Source organism: Somniosus microcephalus, chromosome 2 (assembly GCF_052327205.1).
Source record: "Somniosus microcephalus isolate GS21.2 chromosome 2, FLI_Smic_1.0, whole genome shotgun sequence".
Taxonomy (NCBI): Eukaryota; Metazoa; Chordata; class Chondrichthyes; order Squaliformes; family Somniosidae; genus Somniosus; species Somniosus microcephalus.
The window spans coordinates 283,243,153-283,269,055 of NC_140988.1; the positions used below are offsets into that span (position 1 = coordinate 283,243,153).

The following is a 25,903-nucleotide window of genomic DNA, read 5'->3' on the forward strand; positions in this document are numbered from 1 at the left end:
ACCGGGGAACTACAGGCCAGTGAGCCTAACATCAGTGGTAGGAAAATTATTGGAAAAAATCCTGAGGGACAAAATTTGTCTCCACTTGGAGAGGCAAGGATTAATCAGGGATAGTCAACATGGCTTTGTCAAGGGAAGATCATGTCTGACTAATTTGATTGAATTTTTTGAGGGGGTGACTAGGTGTGTGGATGAGGGTAACGCAGTGGATGTGGTATACATGGATTTCAGTAAGGCCTTCGATAAAGTCCCGCACAGGAGACTGGTCAAGAAGGTAAGAGCCCATGGAATCCAGGGTGCCTTGGCACATTGGATACAAAACTGGCTTAGTGGCAGAAGGCAGAGGGTGATGGTCGAAGGTTGTTTTTGTGACTGGAAGCCTGTGGCCAGTGGGGTACCACAGGGATCGGTGCTGGGTCCCTTGCTGTTTGTGGTCTACATTAATGACTTGGATATGAATGTAAAGGGTATGATCAGTAAGTTCGCGGATGATACAAAAATTGGTAGGGTGGTAAATAGCGAGGAGGGTAGCCTCAGTCTGCAGGACGATATAGATGGGTTGGTCAGATGGGCGGAACAGTGGCAAATGGAATTTAACCCGGAAAAGTGCGAGGTGATGCACTTTGGGGGGACTAACAAGGCAAAGGAATACACAATGAATGGAAAGACCCTAGGCAAGACGGAGGGTCAGAGGGATCTGGGTGTGCAAGTACACAGATCCCTGAAGGCGGCGGAACAGGTGGATAAGGTGGTAAAAAAGGCATATGGGATACTTGCCTTCATTAGCCGAGGCATTGAATATAAGAGCAAGGAGGTTATGATGGAGCTGTATAAAACACTGGTTAGGCCACAGCTGGAATATTGTGTGCAGTTCTGGTCGCCACACTACAGGAAGGATGTGATCGCGTTAGAGAGGGTGCAGAGGAGGTTCACCAGGATGTTACCAGGGCTGGAGCGCTTCAGCTATGAAGAGAGACTGGGCAGGTTGGGTTTGTTTTCCTTGGAGCTGAGGAGGCTGAGGGGGGACATGATTGAGGTGTACAAAATTATGAGGGGCATAGATAGGATGGATGCTGAGGAGCTTTTTCCCTTAGTAGAGGGGTCGATAACTAGGGGGCATAGATTCAAGGTAAAGGGCGGGAGGTTTAGAGGGGATTTGAGAAAGAACTTTTTCACCCAGAGGGTGGTTGGAGTCTGGAACTCACTGCCTGAAAGGGTTGTGGAGGCAGAAACCCTCACAACATTTAAGAAGCATTTGGATGTGCACTTGAAATGCCATAGCATACAAGGCTACGGGCCAAATGCTGGAATATGGGATTAGATTAGACAGGGCTTGATGGCCGGCGCGGACACGATGGGCCGAAGGGCCTCTATCCGTGCTGTATTACTCTATGACTCTATGACTCTATGACATCGGTCCCGGCCCTGCCCAGGTGCAAACCGTCTGGTTTGAACTGGTCCCACCTCCCCCAGAACCGGTTCCAATGTCCCAGGAATTTGAATCCCTCCCCCTCGCACCATTCCTCTAGCCACGTATTCATCTGAAACACCCTTCTATTTCTACTCTGACTAGCACGTGGCACTGGTAGCAATCCTGAGATTACTACCTTTGAGGTCCTATTTTTTAATTTACCTCCTAACTCCCTGTATTCAGCTTTTAGGGCCTCATCCCCTTTTTTACCTATATCGTTGGTACCTATATGCACCACGACAACTGGCTGTTCACCCTCCCCTTCCAAGATGTTCTGCAGCCGCTCGGAGACATCCTTGACCCTTGCACCAGGGAGGCAACACACCATCCTGGAGTCTCGTTTGCGGCCGCAGAAACACCTATCTATTCCCCTTACAATAGAATCCCCTATTACTATAGCTCTACCCCTCTTTTTTCTCCCGTCCTGTGCAGCAGAGCCAACCCTGGTGCCAGGAAGTTGACTGCTGCTGCCTTCCTCTGATAAGCCATCCCCCCCAACAGTACTCAAAGTGGTGTATCTGTTTGAAAGGGGAATGTCCACAGGGGCCCCCTGCACTACCTGCCTTTGCCTAGTACTCTGTCTGTTGGTCACCCATTCCCTTTCTGCCTGTCCAACCTTTGCCTGCGGTGTGACCAACTTATCAAACATGATATCCACGACGTCCTCAGCCTCGCGAATGGTCCAGTATGTATCCAATCGCAGCTCCAGCGCCGCAATACAGTCTGCCAGTAGCTGCAGCTGGACACACTTCCTGCACACATAGTTGTCAGGGACACAGGAAGTGTCACTGAGTTCCCACATAGTGCAGGAGGAGCATACCACAGCACCGGGCTGTCCTGCCATGACTTACCCACCAATTAATTGCAATTAAGTTAAATCAAATCAATCCCACCAATTACAGTACAGTTAAATGGTTTATTTAAGGGCTCTGGTTTACAAACAGTCCCCGCTACACCACCGAGACTTTAGAAAGTATAAACCACAGAGTTAAAGTTTAAAAAGAGAGCAATACTCACCAACGAATCACTTACCTGCTTTCTGGTGACGTCACACTTCGATTACTTTTTACTTCTCTCCCTCTGAGATTGGTACGCTCTGAGGCCTACCTGTTCTCCGCCGCCTTTTAAAGCCGCGCCGCCGCTGCTGAGTTTCCCGCCGCCACTCTCCTGAGGGATTGCTGCATCGTTGGAACTGCCACCCTTTAGAAGAAACATTAAACCGAGGTCCCATCTATTGGCTCCATGTATTTCAGTTGAACATTAACTGGTTATTCATAACTTTGCTGTTTGTAAGACACTGCTACCACATTTACCAACATTACAACAGTCACTGCTCTTCCAAAGTAGTTCATTTTGTGATGCGATTTTAAACATTTTGACATAACAACAACTTGTATTTATATAGTGCCTTTAATGTAGTAAAACGTCCCACACAGGAGCATTATAAAACAAAATTGGACACCAGGCCACAAAGGAGATATTAGGGCAGATGTTCAAAAGCTTGGTCAAACAGGTAGGTTTTAAGGAGTGTCTTAAAGGAGGAAAGAGAGGTAGAGAGGTTTGGGGAGGGAATTGCAGAGCTTAGGGCCTTGGCAGCTGAAGGCATGGCCACCAGTGGTGGAGCGATTAAAATGAGGGTGCTCAAGAGGCCAGAATTAGAGGAGTGCAGATAACTTGGAGGGCTGTGGGACTGGAGGAGATTATAGAGATAGGGAGGGGCGAGGCCATGGAGGGATTTGAAAACAAGGATGAGAATTTTAAAATCGAGGCGTTGCTTAAGTGGGAGCCAATGTAGGTCAACGAGCACTGGGGTGATGGGTGAACAGGACTTGGTGCGAGGTAGGCCATGGGCAGCAGAGTTTTGGATGACCTCAAGTTTAGAGGGTAGAATGTGGGCGGCCTAACAAGAGTGCATTGGAATAATCACGTCTAGAGGTAACAAAAGCATGATGAGGGTTTCAGCAGCAGATGAGCTGACGCAGGGGCAGAGTCGGCGATGTTAGAGGTGGAAATCGGCGGTCTTAGTAATGGTGCGGATATGTGGTCGGAAGCTCATCTCGGGGTCAAATATGACACCAAGGTTTTGTGAATAGTCTGGTTCAGCCTCAGACAGTTCCCAGGGAGAGCGATGGAGTCAGTGGCTAGGAAATGGAGTTTGTGCAATGTAAATGCAAGTATTATAAAAATCTAGGTCACTCTCTGTGGTGTATGTGCCTTTAAGAGCCCCCTGTGTACTGTAATGCCAGTAATGGCCACTCGGGCTATATAAGCCTGTATATTGTCTTGTATCTGTTAGTTCACCTCCAGACTTTGTTCAGTAAACACCTGTGAAACCTACTCCTGCCTTCCGTGTCTCTATTAACACATGGATACAACAGTGGCGACGAATTGGAAACGGACTTACCTGCAATTCGGCAGCACCTCAAGGACATCGATTCCTCAGACGTCCAAAGTCGAAGAAAAGCAAGAAAAAAAAAAGCTGTGGTTTCACCAACTAGCCGAGCTGGTGGCAGGTACTGCAATAATCCTTCCTGGGCGGCGGGCTGGGGCTCCATCGGCTGGCTCTGCAGCGAGGCCAAGCAGCGAAGGCGGAGGCAAACAGAAACAGACGGGGGGGAGCACTCGGGAGACGGCCGGCGCTGAAAAGCAGGTCGGCGATGGGACCTAGCAGAGGGGGGGAAAAGTCCCAGAGAGTCCGGCGGGAACGAGTCTCCACCTGTAAATAAAAAAATTAAAATAAAAAAATAAATAAAAAAACGCGGAAAACAGCGTTGTCAGCAGCAGCAGCGGCGGGAAAGCGCTATATCTTTTCTGCAGGAAAGAAAGATAAATGCGGGAAGTGCCATTTTTTTTCCAGGATGCCTAAGGCTGGCAATATTGATGCTTTTGATAACGATATAGAGGATTGGACCACATATGTGGAAAGAGTGGAGAAATATTGCACAGCGAATGAAATAAAAGATGATAAAAAGGCATCGGTACTTCTAAATCTAATGGGCGCAAGGACATACGGGCTGTTACGAAACTTAATCACTCCAGCCAAACCGATGGACAAGAATTTTAAGGAGATTGTTGATACCCTACACTGCCAAATCGGGACAGGACTGGCAGATTCTCTACGAGACAAATTCGTCTGCGGTCTCCTAAGTGAAGGAACACAAAAAAAGCTACTTTCTGAGAAAGATTTGACACTGGACAAGGCTTTCAGTGTGGCTGTATCATACGAAGCAGCAGCAAGAGGAGCTGCAAAGATACAGCAAAAGCCACAGGACTTCGGCACCCATGAAATGACACGGGGTTTCGAGAGATGTTATCGCTGCGGCAGATCCACCCATGACCAGAGGGACTGCTGGTTCAAGGACAAAGCATGCAGGCAATGCGGAAAGATGGGACACATTACACGTGTATGCCGATCTGGAAAGAAAACATCCACTGACAGAAAAAAAATCAATAAAGAAAAGTACAGAAAGGTACAAATGATGACGGACAGTAGCTCCGAAGACCAGAAGAGTGATAGCGACTCCGGAAACAAGAGACTCTCTCTCAAATTACATAATGTAATTGCCAAAGAAGATTACCAGACCAGTTGGGTTACCCTCACGATAGCGGGGTCCCCAGTTAAAATGGAGCTACATACAGGATCAGCTCTGACCGTCATAAGTAGACGGGATTACGAGCGGCTATTTCCGCATATACCTTTGAAAGGCACATCCATTATCTTGAAAACATATACGGGGCAGAAAGTATACCCCAAAGGGAAAATAAAGGTGCCTGTTGTATACAACGGCAAGGAAATACAGAAGTTGTATTTATACGTTCTGCAAGATGGTGGTGCACCGCTGTTGGGACGTGAATGGATCAGGAAGATACGTTTGGACTGGCACTCCATTCAGGCACTGACGGTGACCAGTAAGAAAAAAAATGATGATGACATCATACCTGAACGATTAAAAGACATCTTGGCCAACGCCAAAGAAGTGTTCCAACAGGAACTAGGAACCTTGAAAGGCATCACCGCCTCAATAAAGGTGGAAGATGCGGCAACTCCCAAGTTTTTTAAGGCAAGGCCGGTGCCATATGCAATTCATCCAGCAGTCAAGGCAGAGCTGGAGAATTTGGAAAAGACAGGCGTGTTATCCAAGATAGATTGGAGCGAGTGGGCAACACCCATCATCCCGGTCATGAAGAAAACGTTAAATAATGATAAATCTGAAGAACAGAGAAAAATTCGCATCTGTGGGGACTTCAAGGTGACTGTAAACCCAGTCCTTCACACGGTACAGTATCCTCTTCCGAGGATAGAAGATATTTTCGCCTCACTATCCGGAGGGAAACGTTTCACAAAAATTGACTTGGCACAGGCATATCTACAGATGGAGGTTGAGGAGGCCTCTAAAAAGTATCTCACAATAAACACACACAAAGGCCTGTACCAGTACAATCGACTGGTTTTCGGAATAGCATCAGCTCCAGCTATCTGGCAAAGAGCTATGGAACAAGTCCTGCAAGGGATTCCTGGGACTCAATGCTACCTAGATGACATCCTTGTAACAGGAGAAAACGACAACGAACACCATGCCAATTTGGAGAAGGTACTCACTAGGCTGAGAGAACGGGGCCTACGAGCAAACCGCCCCAAGTGCGAATTTTTCCAGAAACAAATATCATATTGTGGCCACATAATTAATGAAGAAGGGTTGCATAAGTCCCCTGAGAAAATTGAAGCGGTCATAAAAGCACCAGCACCTGAAAATGTCTCACAATTAAGGTCGTTCCTGGGATTGATAAATTACTATCATAAATTTTTACCGAACTTGTCAACTGTTCTGCACCCTCTTAACGAACTGCTACAAACGGGAGTAATTTGGGAATGGAGCGAGGACTGTAAACGTGCCTTCCATAAATGTAAAGGCTTGATCACGTCCAAGGAAGTTTTGGCTCATTACAACCCATCACTGCCAATCAGACTGGCGTGCGATGCATCCCCTTACGGCGTAGGAGTGGTATTATCACATAGATTCCCTGATGGCTCAGAACGGCCGATAGCTTTTGCGTCATGCTCATTGAACTCAGCTGAGCGTAACTATGCCCAGATTGACAGGGAAGCACTCAGCCTGGTATGGGGAGTGAAGAAATTCAACCATTACCTACACGGAAATTTTTTTACCTTGTTGACTGACCATCAACCCCTCGTCTCCATATTCAACCCTAAAAAGGGTGTTCCTATTATGACAGCGCAAAGGCTACAGAGGTGGTCCCTTTTCCTAGGGGCACGCCAATATGACATAGAATACAAAGGATCAAAACAGCATGGGAATGCCGATGGTTTATCGCGCCTACCGTTGCCAACGGTAGAAGAGGCACCTACAGTAGACCCAGTGGAGATGTTCCACTCAACCATAGTGGAATGTCTACCAGTAACAAATTCTGCCATTGAAAAGGAAACGAGAAATGACCCGACTCTCTCACGAGGGGGGGCACGGTGGCATAGTGGTTAGCACTGTTGCCTCACAGCGCCAGGGACCCGGGTTCGAATCCGGCCTCGGGCGACTGTCTGTGTGGAGTTTGCACATTCTCCCCGTGTTTGCGTGGGTTTACTCCGGGTGCTCCGGTTTCCTCCCACAGTCCAAAGATGTGCAGGTTAGGTTGATTGGCTATGATAAATTGACCCTTAGTGTTAGGGGGATTAAATACATGGGGTTACGGGGATAGGGTGGGATATGTGTAGGGGTTATGGGGATCGGGTGGGTTATGTGTCGGTGCAGGCTCGATGGGCCGAAATGGCCTCTATCTGCACTGTTGTGATTCTGTGATTCTGTGATTCTGTGAGTCTACGATTTAACGGTGAAGGGATGGCCAGCACATGGCGAACCACTGTTGCCAGCATTCTCGCAAAGAAGAGAACAGGTGTCAGTGTGCCGCGTAACCTTGATGTGTGGATCCAGAGTGGTGATTCCACCCAAACTCCAGGATAAAGTGCTAAAGGAGCTTCACGAGGGGCATCTGGGTGGAGTGAAAATGAAGAACCTAGCCAGAGCGTTTGTGTGGTGGCCAGGTATCGATGGAGACATCGAAGAAATGACCAAGAGCTGCCTAGGATGCCAGAAGGTCCAAAACGCCCCACCACAAGCCCCTCTACATCCATGGGAGTGGCCCTCATCTCCATGGCAAAGGGTACACATCGACTTTGCTGGTCCATTTATGGACTCAATGTTCTTAATCGCGGTTGATGCACACTCCAAGTGGCCGGAGGTAATAAAGATGTCCTCCACCACCACGGAAAAAACCATCACAGTATTAAGGACCATATTTGCCAGGAATGGGCTGCCTGAACAGATCTGTTCTGATAATGGACCGCAATTTGTGTCCGAAGAATTCAGGAAGTTCTTAAAAATCAATGGGGTTAAGCACTACACGTCCGCCCCACACCATCCTGCCACCAATGGATTGGCTGAAAGGTTTGTCCAGACCTTCAAGAAGGCTATAAAGGCCATGGGTAATGAAGGCATTAAACTTCAGCATAAGGTAGATAACTTCTTGTTTGCATACAGGAATGCAACACATGTGGTTACAAACCAAACTCCCGCCATGATGTTCTTCAATAGAAACCTAAGATGCCGGCTGGATTTGAGCAAGCCAAACATCAGAAGGGACGTGGAGAACCGGCAATTTCAAGGCATGAATGAAAGGCCAACTAGAACCTTCCAGATAGGTCAACAAGTTTTGGCCCGGGACTACCGTACCGAGAAATGGCAGCCTGGAACTATTTGCACACGACTAGGACCGCTGATGTATACCGTGGACATTGGAGAAAGCATAATAAGGCACCATGCTGACAAGATCATAGAGTCATCCGAAAAGGGACAACCTACACCACAACTTTATACGCCTAATGATGAAGCAGAGATACCCATAGTATCTACCTCCGATCCGGTGATACTGGAACCAGATGAACCCGACACTGGCATTCAAGCCGAATCAGCCTTGCCAAAAGAACCTACTACACCACCAGAAACTACTACACCACCGAGGCGTTATCCGGACCGAGTCAGGAAGCCTCCAGAAAGACTGACTTATAATTGATTAACTGCAGCAATGTGTAGATTATTGTTCTTGTAACATGTTAATTAATGATTACTTAAAATATTATGTACTGGTTGTCTAAAAGGGGAGGAATTGTGGTGTATGTGCCTTTAAGAGCCCCCTGTGTACTGTAATGCCGGTAATGGCCACTCGGGCTATATAAGCCTGTATATTGTCTTGTATCTGTTAGTTCACCTCCAGACTTTGTTCAGTAAACACCTGTGAAACCTACTCCTGCCTTCCGTGTCTCTATTAACACACGGATACAACACTCTCCTTTTTAGTACTAATTTTACTTCTGTTCCAATTACTATAGGGATGGATTATATGAATTAGTGCTTCGGGTGGCAGGAGCACATAATGTGAATTCAGGCGTAGAGGTCAGCTTATCCCACATCAATAGGTGCTCAGTGAAGTATTTCAGCCAATCAATGCAATTAACACATATTTGTTATTTCAACCAAGCGTACCAACATTTTTCAAACATGACACCTTGAGATGTGACCACCGCTTTTGAGTTGTGATGCACTACAGATGCATACTATACGCAAGATTTCTATGTATATTTATAAAAAGATAGAAGGGTATCGGTTACAACACTATGGGGGCGATTTTGCCAGCCCCGGGGAGGCGGGACTGCCAGGAGAATGGCAGAAACTGGGAGCAGGTACCGAACCCGCCCCCAATCCGCCTCCGTGCCATCTTCCCCGGAGGTGGGTCCCCGACTTGCGCTGGGACCATTAACAGGTAGTTAACAGGCAGTTAAGAGGATTATCCCCATTTTTCCAACACAAGTTCGGGCTTCCTGACGTCGGGAAACCCCGCCAGGGTCAGCGGAGGTCAGAGGGTTTGAAAAGTGCGCTGTGAAGGTGAGTGATGGGTGCAAGTGTGGAGAGGTAAGTATGTGAGCTGAGTGAAAAGTCTTAGAAAAAGTTTCCTTACCTTTGTTTCTTCCTGCAGGCTTCAATCGTTGGGGATCTGGAGGCTCCAGCATCTCCACGGCAGAGATGACAGATTGGCTGCTGCATTCTCCGATGCAACAGCCATCTGATTTCTGCTCAGGAAATAGGTTTGGTGAGTCTTGAATACAAGGACTCACCAAACAACAGAGAATGTCAGTGTTTGACAGCTTCTCAAAGCTGTCAAACGATGACAATTTATCTGTCAAAAATGAAATGTCATATGCTGACGTTCTCTATCACCGGCTCTCCTTTAATTGGCCTGCTAAACCCGCTGGGCGGGCTTAACAAGGAAAATAGCGTGGGTTGGCCGGACGTCGATGGAGGCGGGATTAAAACCCAACAAGCAGCGGTCCCACCTGCATCATGTCCCCATTGGCAAAATCACCCCCTAAATGTATGTAGGCATAGACTCGCTCCTTGGAGATCTTACTGCATAAAGCTGGGAATCTTTAAAAACTGCAAGTGATTTTTTTTTTAAACAGAGAATATTGAAGCAAAGTCTGGATATATTAATGATTTTTAATTACTGTGGATAGCTCTTTAAATTTCACTGACCAATTTAAATGTTAAATTTTGATGGGAGCATAATGTTTAAAGTAAATAAGTTATTCACTTACCAAGAATTTCTTGCAAAGGATTACAATACACCCACTATATCGCAAGCCATCATTTCAGCACTTTTTATTAATATGCAAAATAAATAAATAATACAATACACATTGAAAGAATGTCTGGAAATAAAACTAAATGTGGTGTACCTTCTTCGACTGCATATATACAAGCCAGAGGTATGTATTACTACAAATTGTTATATTTTCATTGATTCCTACACTACCTCAAACATTAAACATTCTCTTAGAATGGCTGTGCAAGGGTAGGCAGCTAAGTCGCCCTACAAGATCCAATCAAGGCACCAATACTGTCTTTCACAAACAGAAATACTGCCTGTTATTTGTACTTCACAAATTCATGCGATTTACACCATTTTAAATGAAAATTTGATATACATTATTAAATAATATAAACTGTAACATATATTATATATATATTTACTAGTTCTGTACCGCTTACTTGGAAGTCTGTCAATATAAAGCTGCTTACTACTAAGGGCATGTGAAAATTAGAACAAATGTTTGTGTGCTATGCATGCTTTATAGTCACCAATGCTATAAGGAGAATTAGTTGATGAGCAATATATTCTATTTAGTTGGGGTTCTAAATTGCATACTGAATACACTCAATGAAGAATAAAGTAATAAGCAAAGAAATATTGGCAATTTAGTGCTTCTTCTGCTCAACTTAATCTTGCTGAAGTCAACAAATTTTACTTTTTTTCTCCCTCCCCCACCCACCTCAGTTAAAATTGCACAGTCTATCGAGCATTCAGATTAATAATCTTCATCTTCTGGATGAGTCACGTATGTAAAGGGTACTAATCCATATTCAGCACCAAGGCCACACAGCAGCCAGTCTGCATCCACTTTTGACATCACTCTCAGAATATCACCTTTTTTAAAGCTGAGTTGTCCTTTTTCGGTCGCTATGTGATGGCAAAGTGCTTTCACTTCTCTTGAAGGAATAAAAGTAAAAATGTGTCTGAAAAGCTGAACGCATAACACAGTGCTCAATATTAATGGCTTTTTCATGTTAACCTTCTACTATCCCACCCCATTCTGCACTTTTGTTTTAAAACTTTTCAGTAAATCACAAAGCCATGCAAGAAAAACTATGACCTCTACAAATATTTGAGTCAATGCATTTAGGAATATTTGTGTCTTTCTCAAGTGAAGCACTTGTGGAATTGTAATGTTTCCTATGCAATTTGATCTGTTATAAAATTCTGTTACAGTTGCACTTTTTAGCTGATGATATGCCAACAGAAGGGAGGACAGTGAATATGAAGAGGATAATATGAGAAAAATGAAGCATTTTTGTCTACAGTGTATTATTATATTTCTTTTCTTTCATCATGGCACATGTGGGGTGAAAAATCTAGATTCATTTACAGAAACTGATCAGCCCTTTCGATAGACAACAGCTCAGGACATAAAACGGGTTCTTCTCCATGGGTATAAATGGGACATAATTCATTGGTCGATCGCCTGGTCCATTGTGTTTCACAATTCTGTTGCAAACAATTGGCTTGCCACAGTAGCAATCAAGTGGGACAGGATAGTTTGGCCTCATGACAAGTCATTCAGTTCACAGACTTTAAGATCCAAAATATCTTTTTTAAGTACATGTTTGATTGACAGGTGTATTTGAATGGGCAAATGCCACTTTGAATCCTCTGAATGGCAGACTACCTAATGTAGTTATTAGGCAGACATTCTTAATATCCTTTGTTCGGATACACCTTCAAAGGATTTTGACCGTTAGTCATTCTGAAGGCATCAAGCTTACAGGCAAGACAGAGACTTCTTGGGAGCAAACAGACATAAGGGACTGTGTCTCAAGGGTCAGTTTTATGTTGAGTGTTGGTACATGGAAAGTGTCTTTGTTGAGTACTTTGCGGTTTTCGATATTCTGAGAATAGTACAGACTTTAATTATTGTAAATCTACTTTTTGTATTTAATACTGTTCATTTATTGGTTTACTGACTAATAGTTTATTGCTCAAATCACAACCTGTTAGCAGTTATCTTCTACTTTCTGAAGTTAAAGAAAGCACATGGCAGTGCATGATGCAAGTCAAAACAGAGGGATAAGGGTTCTCCGTTTGACTGTTAAAAAAAACAAGCCTGAAGGCTTTGTGTCTTAATGCGAGAAGCATTCGTAATAAGGTGGATGAATTAGCTGCACAAATAGATGTAAACGGATATGATATAATTGGGATTACGGAGACATGGCTCCAGGGTGACCAAGGCTGGGAATTCAACATCCAGGGGTATTCAATATTCAGGAAGGACAGGCAAAAAGGAAAAGGAGGTGGGGTAGCATTGCTGGTTAAAAAGGAGATTAATACAATAGTAATGAAGGATATTAGCTCTGATGATGTGGAATCTGTATGGGTAGAGCTGAGAAATACCAAGGGGCAGAAAACGTTAGTGGGAGTTGTATACAGACCCCCAAAGAGTAATGCTGAGGTTGGGGGTGGCAATAAACGGAAAATTAGAGATGCGTACAATAAGGGCACAGCAGTTATGGGTGACTTTAATCTACATATAGATTAGGCTAACCAAATTAGTAACAACACTGTGGAGGAGGAATTCCTAGAGTATATACGGGATGGTTTCCTGGACCAATATTTCGAGGAACCAACTAGAGATCAGGCCATCTTAGACTGGGTATTATGTAAAGAGAAAGGATTAATTAGTAATCTTGTTGTGCGAGGCCCCTTGGGGAGGAGCGATCATAATATGATAGGACAGTCAAGTAGTTGCCTCAGAGACTAGGGTCCTGAATTTAAATAAAGGAAACTACGATGGTATGAGGCATGAGTTGGCCAGGGTGGATTGGGGAATGTTAGTTAAAGGGTTGACGGTGGATAGGCAATGGCAAACATTTAAAGATTGCATGGATGAACCACAGAATTTATTCATCCCTGTCTGGCATAAAAATAAAACAAAAAAGGTGGCTCAACCGTGGCTAACAAGGGAAATTAGGGATAGCATAAGATCCAAGGAGAGGACATATAAATTGGCCAGAAAAAGCAGGAAACCTGAGGATTGGGAGCAGTTTAGGATTCAGCAAAGGAGAACAAAGGGATTAATTAAGAGGGGGAAAATAGAGTATGAGAGTAAGCTTTCAGGGAACATAAAAACTAACTGTAAAAGCTTCTATAGATATGTGAAGAGAAAAGGATTGATGAAGTCAAGCGTAGGTCCCTTGCAGTCAGAATCAGGGGAATTTATAATGGGGAACAAAGAAATGGCAGACCAATTAAATACATACTTTGGTTCTGTCTTCACAAAGGATGACACAAATAACCTCCCAGAGATGTCAGGGAACATAGGGTCTAATGAGAGGGAGGAACTGAATGAAATCAGTATTTGTAGGGAAATGGTGTTAGGGAAATTGACGGCATTGAAGGCCGATAAATCTCCAGGGCCTGATAATCTACATCCTAGGGTACTTAAGGAAGTGGCCCTAGAAATAGTAGATGCATTGCTGGTCATCTGCCAAAATTCTATAGACACTGGAACAGTTCCCATGGATTGGAGGGTAGCTAATGTAACCCCACTATTTAAAAAAGATAGTAGAGAGAAAATGGGGAATTATAGACCGGTAAGCCTGACATCGGTAGTGGGGAAAATGCTAGAGTCCATTATAAAAGATGTAATAGCAGAGCACTTGGAAAACAGTGACAGGATCGGACAAAGTCAACATGGATTTACAAAAGGTAAATCATGCTTGACTAATCTACTGGAATTTTTTCAGGATGTAACTGGTAGAATAGATAAGGGAGAACCAGTGAATGTGGTGTATTTGGACTTTCAGGAGGCATTCGATAAGGTCCCGCATAAGAGATTAGCGTGCCAAGTTAAAGCACATGGGATTGTGGGTAAGGTATTGACTTGGATAGAGAGGTGGTTGGCAGACAGAAAGCAAAGAGTTGGAATAAACGGGTCTTTTTCCGAGTGGCAGGCAGTGACTAGTGGGGTACTGCAGGGATGAGTGCTAGGACCCCAGCTATTCACGATATATATTACTGATCTCGACAAGGGAACTAGATGTAATATCTCCAAGTTTGCAGACGACACAAAGTTGGGTGGGCATGTGTGCTGTGAGGAGGATGCAGAGAAACTCTAGTATGATTTGGACAGGTTAAGTGATTGGGCAGATGCAGTATAATGTGGATAAATGCGAGGTTATCCACTTTGGTGGCAAAAACAGGAAGACAGATTATTATCTGAATGGCAATAGATTGGGAAAAGGGGAAGTGCAACGAGACCTGGGTGTCCTTGTGCACCAGTCGCTGAAGGTAAGCATGCAGGTGCAGCAGGTGGTTAAGAAGGCAAATGGTATGTTGTCCTTCATATCGAGAGGATTTGAGTACAGGAGCAAGGATGTCTTGCTGCAGTTGTACAGGGCCTTGGTGAGACCACACCTTGAGTATTGTGTGCAGTTTTGGTCGCCTTATATGAGGAAGGATGTTCTTGCCATGGAGAGAGTGCAACGAAGATTCACCAGACTGATACCCTGGATGGCAGGAATGACGTATGAGGAGAGATTGGGTCGATTAGGTTTATATTCGCTAGAGTTTAGAAGAATGAGAGGGGATCTCATTGAAACTTATAAAATTCTAACAGGACTAGACAGACTAGATGCAGGAAAGATGTTCCCGATGGCGGGGGAGTCCAGAACCAGAGGTCACAGTCCAAGAATAAGGGGTAAGTCATTTAGGACTGAGATGAGGAGGAATTTCTTCACACAGAGAGTGGTGAACCTGTGGAATTCTCTACCACAGAAGGCAGTTGAGGCCAATTCATTAAATATATTCAAGAAGGAGTTAGATATATTTCTTAAGGCTAAAGGGATCAAGGGATATGGGGAGAAAGCAGGGACAGGGTACTGAATTTGGATGATTAGCCATGATCTCATTAAATGGCGGAGCAGGCTCGAGGGGCCGAATGGCCTACTCCTGCTCCTATCTTCTATGTTTCTGTGACATTTGGGCTCACTACAGTGGCCTAGATATTGGGTATGTAAAAGGCGCACTCAGTCATCGGGAGAGAGTGCTCATTTACATAGATAGCCTGTGATGCCGTACTTGAGGAAAACCTTTAGTGTTAAAACAGAAAATGTAACAACAGTATTAAGCTGAATAGGTGGCTAAAGGTTGCTTTACACAACAAATCTAAAGCAAGATCATGGTGAATATAAGTGGCAGATGAAGTTTAATAAAATGAAAAATATAGGAGGGAAAGGGTATTAAAAATTGCTCAGCATTAGGAATAGGATTTTTATGTTTTTATGTGCAGCCAAGCTGCTTTGCAGTACCAACTGGCATTACTATATTTATGATTTTATTATGTGTGATGGGGACCACTGGCCCCTGCAGCCTGCGATCGAAGTCATGCCAGCATAGCTGACAGTTTTACAGATCAACAAATTAACTAAACTTTATATTGTTATATCTAATCAATTAAACAGATTTTCAAATTGTGGTTAATGATTCTCAGCTAAAATTACTGTCCAATTATATTTTTGATTATCAACAATTTGAAAAAAATTATACGATCTCCCCATATTGCTCAGTGAGCAAATGCATCATCAGTCATATGGAAGGACCCAATGTGGTTCTCACTCTGTGCTGAGTTAGCTAATCTCAGTTGGGGTACACCAGCATCCCCAGCCTTAGATAGTTAGTTGTGGTCAGCACTCCTTCATGATTCACTGAAGTTGAACTTTCATAGTCTCAAAACAGGTGGAAATCTGCACAAAATGTTTGCTCCTAAACTACAACTAGTCAGTAATTCTAGAGTATGAAACAGAGCAAGAAGAAGTAATTAAGGCATACTGCCAAGTGCGCAGATATCACCTTTCATAAGATTTAAGATTACAAGGCAATTCATTATACTATACAACCTCTATAAAGGTTGATGCCAAGAAATGCATAATTATTGTGATTCAATAAGCCAACAGCACAAGTGTCAAAATTTTAAGTATAAATTTTTAGGATAACTGGCGACCTAGAATTGTGGCTAATGTAAAGGCTGGTCCTTTTAAAAACAATAGGGTTACTTTGGAAACATTTAAAATTAAATGAATTTGTGAGTTTATGCATGCAAATATGTTTTTGGATCAATCAGAAAAATAATGGGATTAATAATCCACCCACCCACACACAAAAACTTTTACTTTAAAAATCTTAAGGATAATGTTGCAGTGCAGCACACCTGCTGTACCAAGGGTCAATGGCTATAATTCCTCACATGGCCAGTTCTTGATCTCAACCGTAGTGTCATTGGGAGGAACTAAACTGCTTCCTCACAGGAAAGGACAGAGGGGACAATCTGGTATGCTTTGGTAAATCTGTTTCTGACTGACATTGCCAGAGGCCTTAAAACAGATCACATGTCTGTCCTGTCTTGGCTGGAGAATAGTGTATGAGCTGAGGAAACAAGTGCGAAAATAAGTTGGGAAAATGGTGCAGAACAAAATCCGAAAGTAAGTGCTCTAAATTTATTAGTGAAACAAACAAATATACTGAAATTATTTTAAATTTTTACAGGTACTCCAAGTGCATTTTTTTTGTCCCACCAGCATGTAATTTACATACAGTAACTTCAGTAACCCAAGCAGCTAAACTGTTACTTTTTGGTCCTACAATGTTCTCTCTTACTGTTTCCTCATTTCCTTTGCCTAAGGCAACAATTCTTCAGAAAAAAGTCACAAGGCTGACAACTTGGTGTTAGAGAATTGAGTTATGATGAAAGACCGGGCAAATAAAGCATCCCAACTACGGTTCTCATTGAAATCAGCTAACTCAAGACAGACTGAGCATCAAATCTGGGGCCTTCCGATTTGTATGGCTTAGTGCTATACTGAACATGGCCTTTACCCACCAGGACATCAGAGAAGCTAGTCTTGTTACTTTAAGTAACAAATCCAACCAGTGAAACTATTTAATACACAGAATGCGTAAATACCTAGATTCAGGAAAATAATGTAAATACTACTACCGCTCATGCTGAGCTTTTGTTTCTCGAGATTCTGGCTGACTACCTCCAGACTGTGGGTTGATTTGTTCTGCTATGTGCTGAGGTCCTCTCCATTTTCCAGTTCCCACTGTCTGCACCATTAGATCATACACTGATTTATCAAGTCCTAGCCAGCCAGAAGGTAATCTGGAGAAAAAGGAATGGAAAATACTAATTAAAAAAACAAATATGTCAGTGCTTTTAAAAACATTGCTGTACTAGAGCCAGAAAATTCCACCCATACCTCACCATAGGCAAGCTTCATAACTAAGGTTTTCACACCAGCACATTTTCCACTAGTGTCCAATCTGACAAAGAGCGAGCACTTATGAAAAGGATTTGAAATCTGGTGAAATACTGTCATGGTGCTATACTAGTTTGTAACCAGGTTACAAATGTCCTGTAACTGAAGCTAGGAAATAACGATAAAATTATAAATTTTGATGCAAAAATCCTAGAATTTGAAGAAACGTGTCACATATTTCTCAAATTTCACTTATTAGACATTTACAGAATCACACTGACAGATGTGACAGAAATATGTGCATTTTTTGAAACAAAGATCTATTAGTACATCCATATAAAACCTTCATTGATTTTTCCAATCAGAGCGCCAAACATAAAACATTTATAGAAAAGAGTACGTGAAATGGAAACATGTTTACAGTAACTGGGACACTAGTCAGATATTTTCTGATGGGGATGGTGCAGGGACACAGCACTCCAGTATTCAGAGCAGCTGTGCCACAGACCAGTGGGATGCCGATTTACTCCAGTGTTTCCTCACATGCCAAGTTGAAAATCTCAGCCATGCTGTCCGAAGCCAAGCGCTTCCTCCACCAGGAAGAATGTGAAAACTCTAAAAAGCTAGTCACTCTGAATCATTTGTTACATCTGATTCAAAGTTGGCAATTAGGAGGGTGGCACAGAGGATTAAACACAGTGTTTGTCACTTCTGGTACATGGGTTTCAATCCAGCCCAGAATAATGATGAATATCTTGGCCTAGAAATTCAGTGGGCTGCGCCACCCGTTAGCGCCTTACGAGGGCGCTAAGTGGGTTGGAAGCCACTGGCCACGCCTCCCGCTAAATTCAGCGGGACGCTAATGGCGGCGCCAGCTGTTAGCGCTGCACCGCTACCGATGACGTAATCGGTGTGTGCAGCGCCCCGCTGACGCTCCGATCGCGATATTTAGATGCGCCCCCTGCTTTAGCGCCGGACGCTATGTGCAACCGGTTCAGGGGGGCCTACCTGCGGCGATAGAGGCGCTAATTAAAGGAGAGGTGCGGGGTGGCCATTTTTTTGCTGGCCGCCTGCCAGCACCTCTCCACGCTGCCGTCCCCGGCCTCCTGAGCGCCCCCGCCCCCCCCGCGAGTGCCGACTGCGTTCCAAGAGCCCGGCACTTCTCCTCGGTGCCGAGCTCTTTTGCCAGCACTCGCGATCCTCGATCGCGCTGCACAAGGCCCCTCCCCTTTAAGAAGGGAAGGCCTGCAGTACCGCAGCGCGCCGCGGCACGTTGCGCAGTGATATTCAGTTGCAGCGCCCCAAGAGGGATGCGGGGCGCCCCCCGGAGCGCCGCGCTTCCCTCTGGGCGCTCAAACTGAATTTCCGGCGGGCGGCCGCGACTGCTTCCGGGGCGCTACTTTAAGCACCTTGGCAAGGCTGGCGCCCCAAACGGGGAAACGAGGTTATAGTCAATTTCTAGGCCCTCATCTCTCTGAATTTGGGCAGATTAACCCAACTCCAACTGAGCACTGGCTCACAATTCAGCAGTTACAGGGGAACAGTGCAAATAATTTGGCCAGAAGCCCTATAAATGGAAAGAAGGAAAATGTACAAAAAAAAACTTGAGTGCTAAATAAGTTTTGCAGCAGACCAGAAAATTAGATTTGTTTGATGACTAAAAATAGATTTACTACAACCTATGAAAACAAATGTGCAGTTCATCTCAAATTGTGACATTCTTTTATGAAAGGCTGCAATAAGGTGGGGTTTTCAATAGTTTGTAGCGCCCCTTAATACCTCTCCACCATCTGCAAGTTTCAAGTCAGGAGTGTGATGGAATAGTCACTACGTGCCTGGATAGGTGCAGCTACAGCAACACTCAGGAAGATCAATACCATGCAGGGCAGAGCAGTTCACTTCATTGGTGCCCCTCCACTGGATTCAATATCCACCCCTCCATCCCCCATGTACGATATGCAGGAGGCACTGCAGCAACTCACCAAGGTTACATCAATAGCACCTGTGACCTCTACCACCGAGAAGAGCAAAAGTAACAATGTTGTGGGAACACCGTCATCTACAAGTTCCCCTCCAAGTCACATACCAATCTGACTTGGACAAATATATTTTTGTTCCTTCATTGTCACTGGGTCAATATCCTGGAATTCACTACCTAACGTCATTTTCAGAGCACCATACATAAGAACATAAGAAATAGGAGCAGGAGTAGGCCAATCGGCCCCTCGAACCTGCTCCGCCATTCAATAAGATCATGGCTGATCTGATCCTAACCGCCAATCAACTATCACAGAACCATCTCCTGAATCTAACAGAGTTAGACACACGAAATAGGAGCAGGATCAGGCTACACGGCCCCTGGGCCCGCTCCGCTACCCACAGGGCCATGACCGATCCGAACCTAGACTCGTGTCCAAATTCCTGCCCGCTCCCCGTAACCCTTAATTCCCTTTACTTCTAGGAAACTGTCTATTTCTGTTTTAAATTTATGTAATGATGTAGCTTCTACAGCTTTTTGGGGCAGCATATTCCATGGACCTACCAACCTCTGAGTGAAGCAGTTCCTCCTCATCTCAGTTTTGAAAGAGCAGCCCCTTATTCTAAGACTATGCCCCCTAGTTCTAGTTTCACCCATCATCGGGAACATCTTCCCCGCATCCACCCGATCCAACCCCTTCACAATCTTATATGTTTCAATAAGATTGCCTCTCATTCTTCTGAACTCCAATGAGTAGAGTCCCAATCTACTCAACCTCTCCTCATATGTCCATCCCCTCATCCCCGGGATTAACCAAGTGAACCTTCTTTGTACTAACTCGAGAGCAAGTATGTCCTTTCTTAAGTATGGACACCAAAACTGTATGCAGTATTCCAGGTGCGGTCTCACCAATACCTTGTACAACTGAAGCAATACATCCCTATTTTTATATTCTGTCCCCCTAGCAATGAAAGCCAACATTCCATTGGCCTTCTTAATCACTTGCTGCACCTGCATACTAACCTTTTGAGTTTCGTGCACCAGGACCCCCAGATCCCTTTGTACTTCAGTACTTTCCAGTTTCTTGCCATTAAGATAATAACTTGCTCTACGATTTTTCCTGCCAAAGTGCATAACCTCACACTTTCCAGTATTGTATTCCGTCTGCCAAATCTCTGCCCACTTACTTAGCCTGTCGATGTCCCCTTGCAGGTTTTTTATGTCCTCCTCACTCATTACTTTCCCTCCCATCTTAGTATCATCTGCAAACTTTGATATGTTACACTCGGTACCCTCCTCCAAATCGTTAATATAGATTGTAAAGAGTTGGGGACCCAGCACTGACCCCTGCGGAACACCACTAGTTATTGATTGCCAGTCTGAGAATGAACCATTTATCCCAACTCTCTGCCTTCTGTTAGATAGCCAATCCTCTATCCATGCCAGAATATTACCCCCAATCCCGTGATTTTTTATCTTAAGCAATAATCTTTTGTGTGGCACCTTGTCAAATGCCTTTTGGAAGTCTAAATACACTACGTCCACTGGTTCCCCTTTATCCACCCTATACTTTACTTCCTCAAAGAACTCCAGCAAATTTGTCAAACATGACTTCCTCTTCATAAAACCATGCTGACTTTGTCCTATTAAATTATGATTATCCAAATGTCCTGTTACTGCCTCCTTAATAATGGACTCCAAAATTTTACCTACCACAGATGTTAGGCTAACTGGTTTATAGTTTCCAGCCTTCTGTCTACTGCCCTTTTTAAATAAGGGTGTTACATTAGCAGTTTTCCAGTCTGCCGGGACCTTTGCCAAGTCCAGGGAGTTTTGGAAAATTATTACCAATGCATCCACAATCCCTACCGTCACTTCCCTCAAGACCCTAGGATGTAAGCCATCAGGTCCAGGTGATTTATCCGCCTTGAGTCCCATTATTTTACCGAGTACCATTTCCTTAGTGATTTTGATCGTGTTTAGCTCCTCCCCCCCTTTAACCCCCTGTTTGTCCAGTGTTGGGATATTCTTAGTGTCTTCTACTGTAAAGACTGATGTAAAATATTCATTCAGTGTTTTTGCCATCTCCATATTTCCCACCATTAATTTCCCGGTCTCATCCTCTAAGGGACCAACATTTACTTTAGCCACCCTTTTTCTTTTTATATAACTATAAAAACTCTTACTATCTGTTTTTATATTTTTTGCTAATTTACTTTCATAATCTATCTTCCCTTTCTTAATCAATCTTTTTGTTATTTTTTGCTGTCTTTTAAAGTTTTCCCAATCCTCTATCCTCCCACTAGATTTGGCTACCTTATATGCCCTTGTTTTTAGTCGAATACTATCCTTAATTTCTTTACTTAGCCACGGATGGCTGTCTTTTCTTTTACACCCTTTTCTTCTCAGTGGAATATATATTTTTTGGAAGTTGTAAAATAACTCCTTAAATGTACACCACTGATCGTGTATCGTCTTACCCTTTAATCTATTTTCCCAATCCACTCTACTCAATTCCGCTCTCATACCTTCATAGTCTCCTTTATTCAAGCTTAGCACGCTTATTTGAGATCCAACCTTCTCACCCTCTAATTGAATATGGAATTCAACCATGTTATGGTCACTCATTCCAAGGGGATCCTTTACTAGGACATTTTTAATTAATCCTGTCTCGTTACACAGGATCAGATCTAAGGTTGCTTGCCCCCTGGTCGGTTCAGTTACATACTGCTCAAGAAACCCATCCCTAATACATTCAATGAACTCATCCTCAAGGCAGCCCTGCCCAATTTGATTTGTCCAATTAATATGATAGTTAAAATCCCCCATAATTATAGATGTTCCCTTATTACAAGCCTCAACTATTTCCTGATTGATACTCCGTCCAACAGAGTTGCCACTGTTCGGAGGCCTATAGACTACGCCCACTAGTGTTTTTTTCCCCTTATTATTCCTTACCTCCACCCAAACTGTTTCATTATCCTGATCTTTTGACCCAATATCATTTCTCTGTATTACAGTGATTCCTTCCTTTATTAACATAGCCACCCCACCTCCCCTTCCTTCCTGCCTGTCCTTCCTGATCGTTAAATAACCTGGTATGTTTAATTCCCAGGCATTGTCACCCTGCAGCCATGTTTCTGTAATGGCCACAAGATCATACCCATATGTAGTTATTTGTGCCATTAACTCGTCTATTTTGTTACGAATGCTACGTGCATTCAGATAGAGAACTTTCAAATATGTTTTGTGACACTTAGTTCCTGCTTTTGCCCTTTTTATTACTTTACCTTTTACTCCATACCTTGTGCCCCTTCCTGACACACTCTGGTTTTTAATTTCCCCACTGCTACCTAAGTCTATGACCTTCTCTGTTGTCATTTTTATTATTTGCTCTCTAGGAGCCCCCCCCCCACTAGTTAGTTTAAAGCCCTCTCTACAGCCCTAGTTATATGATCCGCCAGAACTCTAGTCCCCGCACTGGCCAAGTGAAGCCCGTCCCAACGGAACAGCTCCCTCCTGCCCCAGTACTGGTGCCAGTGTCCCAGGAAGCAAAACCCATTTCTCCCACACCAGTCTTTGAGCCACGCATTTAACTCTCTAATTTTATTTGTCCTAGCCAAATTCGCTCGTGGCTCAGGTAATAATCCAGAGATTATTACCCTTGTGGTTCTGCTTTTTAATTTGGCCCCTAGCTGCTCAAACTCCCTCAGCAGAACCTCCTTCCTTGTCCTATCTATGTCGTTGGTACCAACATGGACCACGACAACTGGATTCTCCCCCTCCCACTCCAAGTTTCTCTCCAGTCCAGAGGAGATGTCCTTAACCCTGGCACCGGGCAGGCAACACAGCCTTCGGGACTCTCGCTCTCGGCTGCAAAGAACTCTATCTATCCCCCTAACGATACTATCCCCTACCACTACAACATTTCTTTTAACTCCCCCCACTTGAATGGCCCCCTGCTCCACGGTGCTGTGGTCAGGTTGCTCATCCTCCCCGCAGTCCCTGTTCCCATCCTCACAGGGAGTAAGAGCCTCGAACCTGTTGGACAAGTGCAAGGGCTGCGGCTCCTCCAACACTACCTCCTGGATCCCCGTACCTGCCTCACTTCTAGTCACACCATCCTGACCCTGGCCACGGACTACATCTGAATTAATTAATCTAATTGGTGTGAATACCTCGTGATACACAGAGTCCAGTTAACTCTCCCCCTCCCTGATGTGTCTCAGTGTTTGAAGCTCGGACTCCAGCTCTTCAACACGGAGCCGGAGTTCCTCGAGCAGCCAACACTTACTGCAAATGTGATAACCGTGAGCATCGATGGTGTTCACCAGCTCCCACATATTGCAGCAGCAACACATCACCTGATCGCCCATTCTATGTAATTAATTAAATTTATTGATATTATTCTTAAATGGCCTCTGCCTCGATTCTAGATGGTGAATATCACACCTTAGAAACTATAAACCAAAGAGATTTAAGCTTAAAAAGGGAGAAATACTTACCAACCAATCACTTACCCGTTTTCTGGTGACGTCACACTTGGATTACTTTTTACCTCTCTCCTTCCCTCCGAGTTCCCAGACTGGAGACTGGTAAAGCTTACCTGGTCTCTGGGACTTTTATAGCCCCGCTCTGCCGCTCAGGATTCCCGCCGACGCTGTGAGGCCTTACCTGGTCTCTGGGACTTTTATAGCCCCGCTCTGCCGCTCAGGATTCCCGCCGACGCTGTGAGGCCTTACCTGGTCTCTGGGACTTTTATAGCCCCGCTCTGCCGCTCGAGATTCCCGCCGACGCTCTGAGGCCTTACCTGGTCTCTGGGGCCTTTTATAGCCCCGCTCTGCCGCTGAGTTCCCGCCGACGCTCTGAGGCCTTACCTGGTCTCTGGGGCCTTTTATAGCCCCGCTCTGCCGCTGAGTTCCCGCCGACGCTCTGAGGCCTTACCTGGTCTCTGGGGCCTTTTATAGCCCCGCTCTGCCGCTCGAGATTCCCGCCGACGCTCTGAGGCCTTACCTGGTCTCTGGGGCCTTTTATAGCCCCGCTGCTGCCGCTCGAGATTCCCGCCACAAGGACTGCAGCGGTTCAAGGAGAAGGCCATTTTCTCAGGGCAATCAGGGAATAAATAAATGCGGCCTTGCCAATGTTGCCAACATCCCGAGAACAAGTAAAAACAAAAGTCTCACCTGCTTTTCTGTGATTTGACCAGCCGTGACTCTTCCTTTCTAGTCTGATTTACACTTGCACCAAACAATCGGCCCAGCCACATTCCTTGTTTGCCTTCAGTATGCTCCAGGTTTGGCTTTTTTTCTGGTTGTGCAGCATGATCATGTGAAGCCATGCTTTCATTCACCTTGCTATGTTTAAGTTCATGTAACACAGATTCTGGAGGACTCCCCATCCAAGAAGGTTTGGCTTCATTTTTAGAATACTCAGGCTGAGTCTTCTTTAAGAGTTCTGTGGCTGCTGCCTCTCCATTTAACTCAGTCTGACTGGACATCACATTGCAAATGTTCGAATTTTGTAATTCAGATATAGACACATTCTCTGCTCCTTCTGTAACACCCTCTCGAAGTGACTCTTTCTCCATACCTATACTTAATCGTAGAGGTACAGCAGCTGTACTTTGCTTCTTTCTCTTCTCCCATTTTACAAACTTTGATTCTTCTGAAGACCCTTCAATGTATACTTGCGAGCTCTGCATGAGCTGGTACCACCATCCTGCTTGCTTGTCCTTTTTCATCTCAGTTACTTTCTCCTTTCTCGTTCTTTCTACACTCTCCACATCTTCATCTTGCTTATCCAGTAATACTGCATCTCTTGCTGTGGCACCCTTTGGTGTAGCTGCACTTCGTGTGATTCTTTCCGATTTGTCCTCCCTGTTCTGTCCAGGTCCCAAACTCACATTACTGCCATTGGTTCTCATCAGCTGGAAGGTGGAGTGCACGGACTGCAAGAGGTCCTGCTTGACCTTGAGCTGTTCCTTCTTCTTTTGTTGTTCCTTATTCATTTGAATAACATGGTGTTCAAACATCAAATCTAGATCAAAGGGCAGCAGCGAAAGAGGCTGCAGTAAAAGAAGGAGCTCCTCAAACAGTGGCTGGCAAACACTGTGCGACAGTGCTAGAAAACCAGTGGGCAGATAGTGAACGCCGATAATATCTAACCAAAGAGAAGAAACAATTAGTGTTACAGTTTAGTTATTTAAATATAAAGCACTCCACAGGAGGGGGAAAATACTGCTACATAAGTATGCACACAGGCACCCCATAAGCCAAAATTCAACAATACCAGCAGTTTCTCTGCAGGCTTGAATAATACATAAGTGTATGCAAAACCAGATTGATTCATTACAGGGTACTAACATGGACTGCTAGTTTTTGATATATAGATGCCTTCCCCAATGAAGAACCTAGATGATAAATCTGACAACTTCACCACACATTATGAGTCCAAGGTGATTATGTCTTCAGCTGAGATTCAAATCTATGGGTCCAATATGCGAGGTGAATATTTTACAAA

The 25,903-nt window shown here is 44.4% G+C and overlaps 1 protein-coding gene across 10 annotated transcripts in view; it reads right to left on the minus strand.

Annotated features, from left to right (window-relative positions):
* Positions 1-10,170: 10,170 nt before the first annotated feature.
* Positions 10,171-25,903, minus strand: part of rusc2 (RUN and SH3 domain containing 2) — a 260,485-nt gene continuing 244,752 nt past the window's right edge. For 7 of the 10 annotated variants that reach the window (XM_085972765.1, XM_085972817.1, XM_085972742.1 and 4 more), the window contains 3 exons: positions 24,568-25,543; positions 17,145-17,309; positions 10,171-11,085 (listed from right to left, as the gene is read on the minus strand). In XM_085972765.1, coding sequence (XP_085828891.1) covers positions 10,905-11,085; positions 17,145-17,309; positions 24,568-25,543 — 1,322 coding nt within the window. In that variant the 3' untranslated portion in view covers positions 10,171-10,904. Of the gene's footprint in view, positions 11,121-17,111; positions 17,310-24,567; positions 25,544-25,903 lie in introns of all 10 variants that reach the window. The other 3 variants (XM_085972792.1, XM_085972800.1, XM_085972809.1) reach the window with 3 other exon arrangements.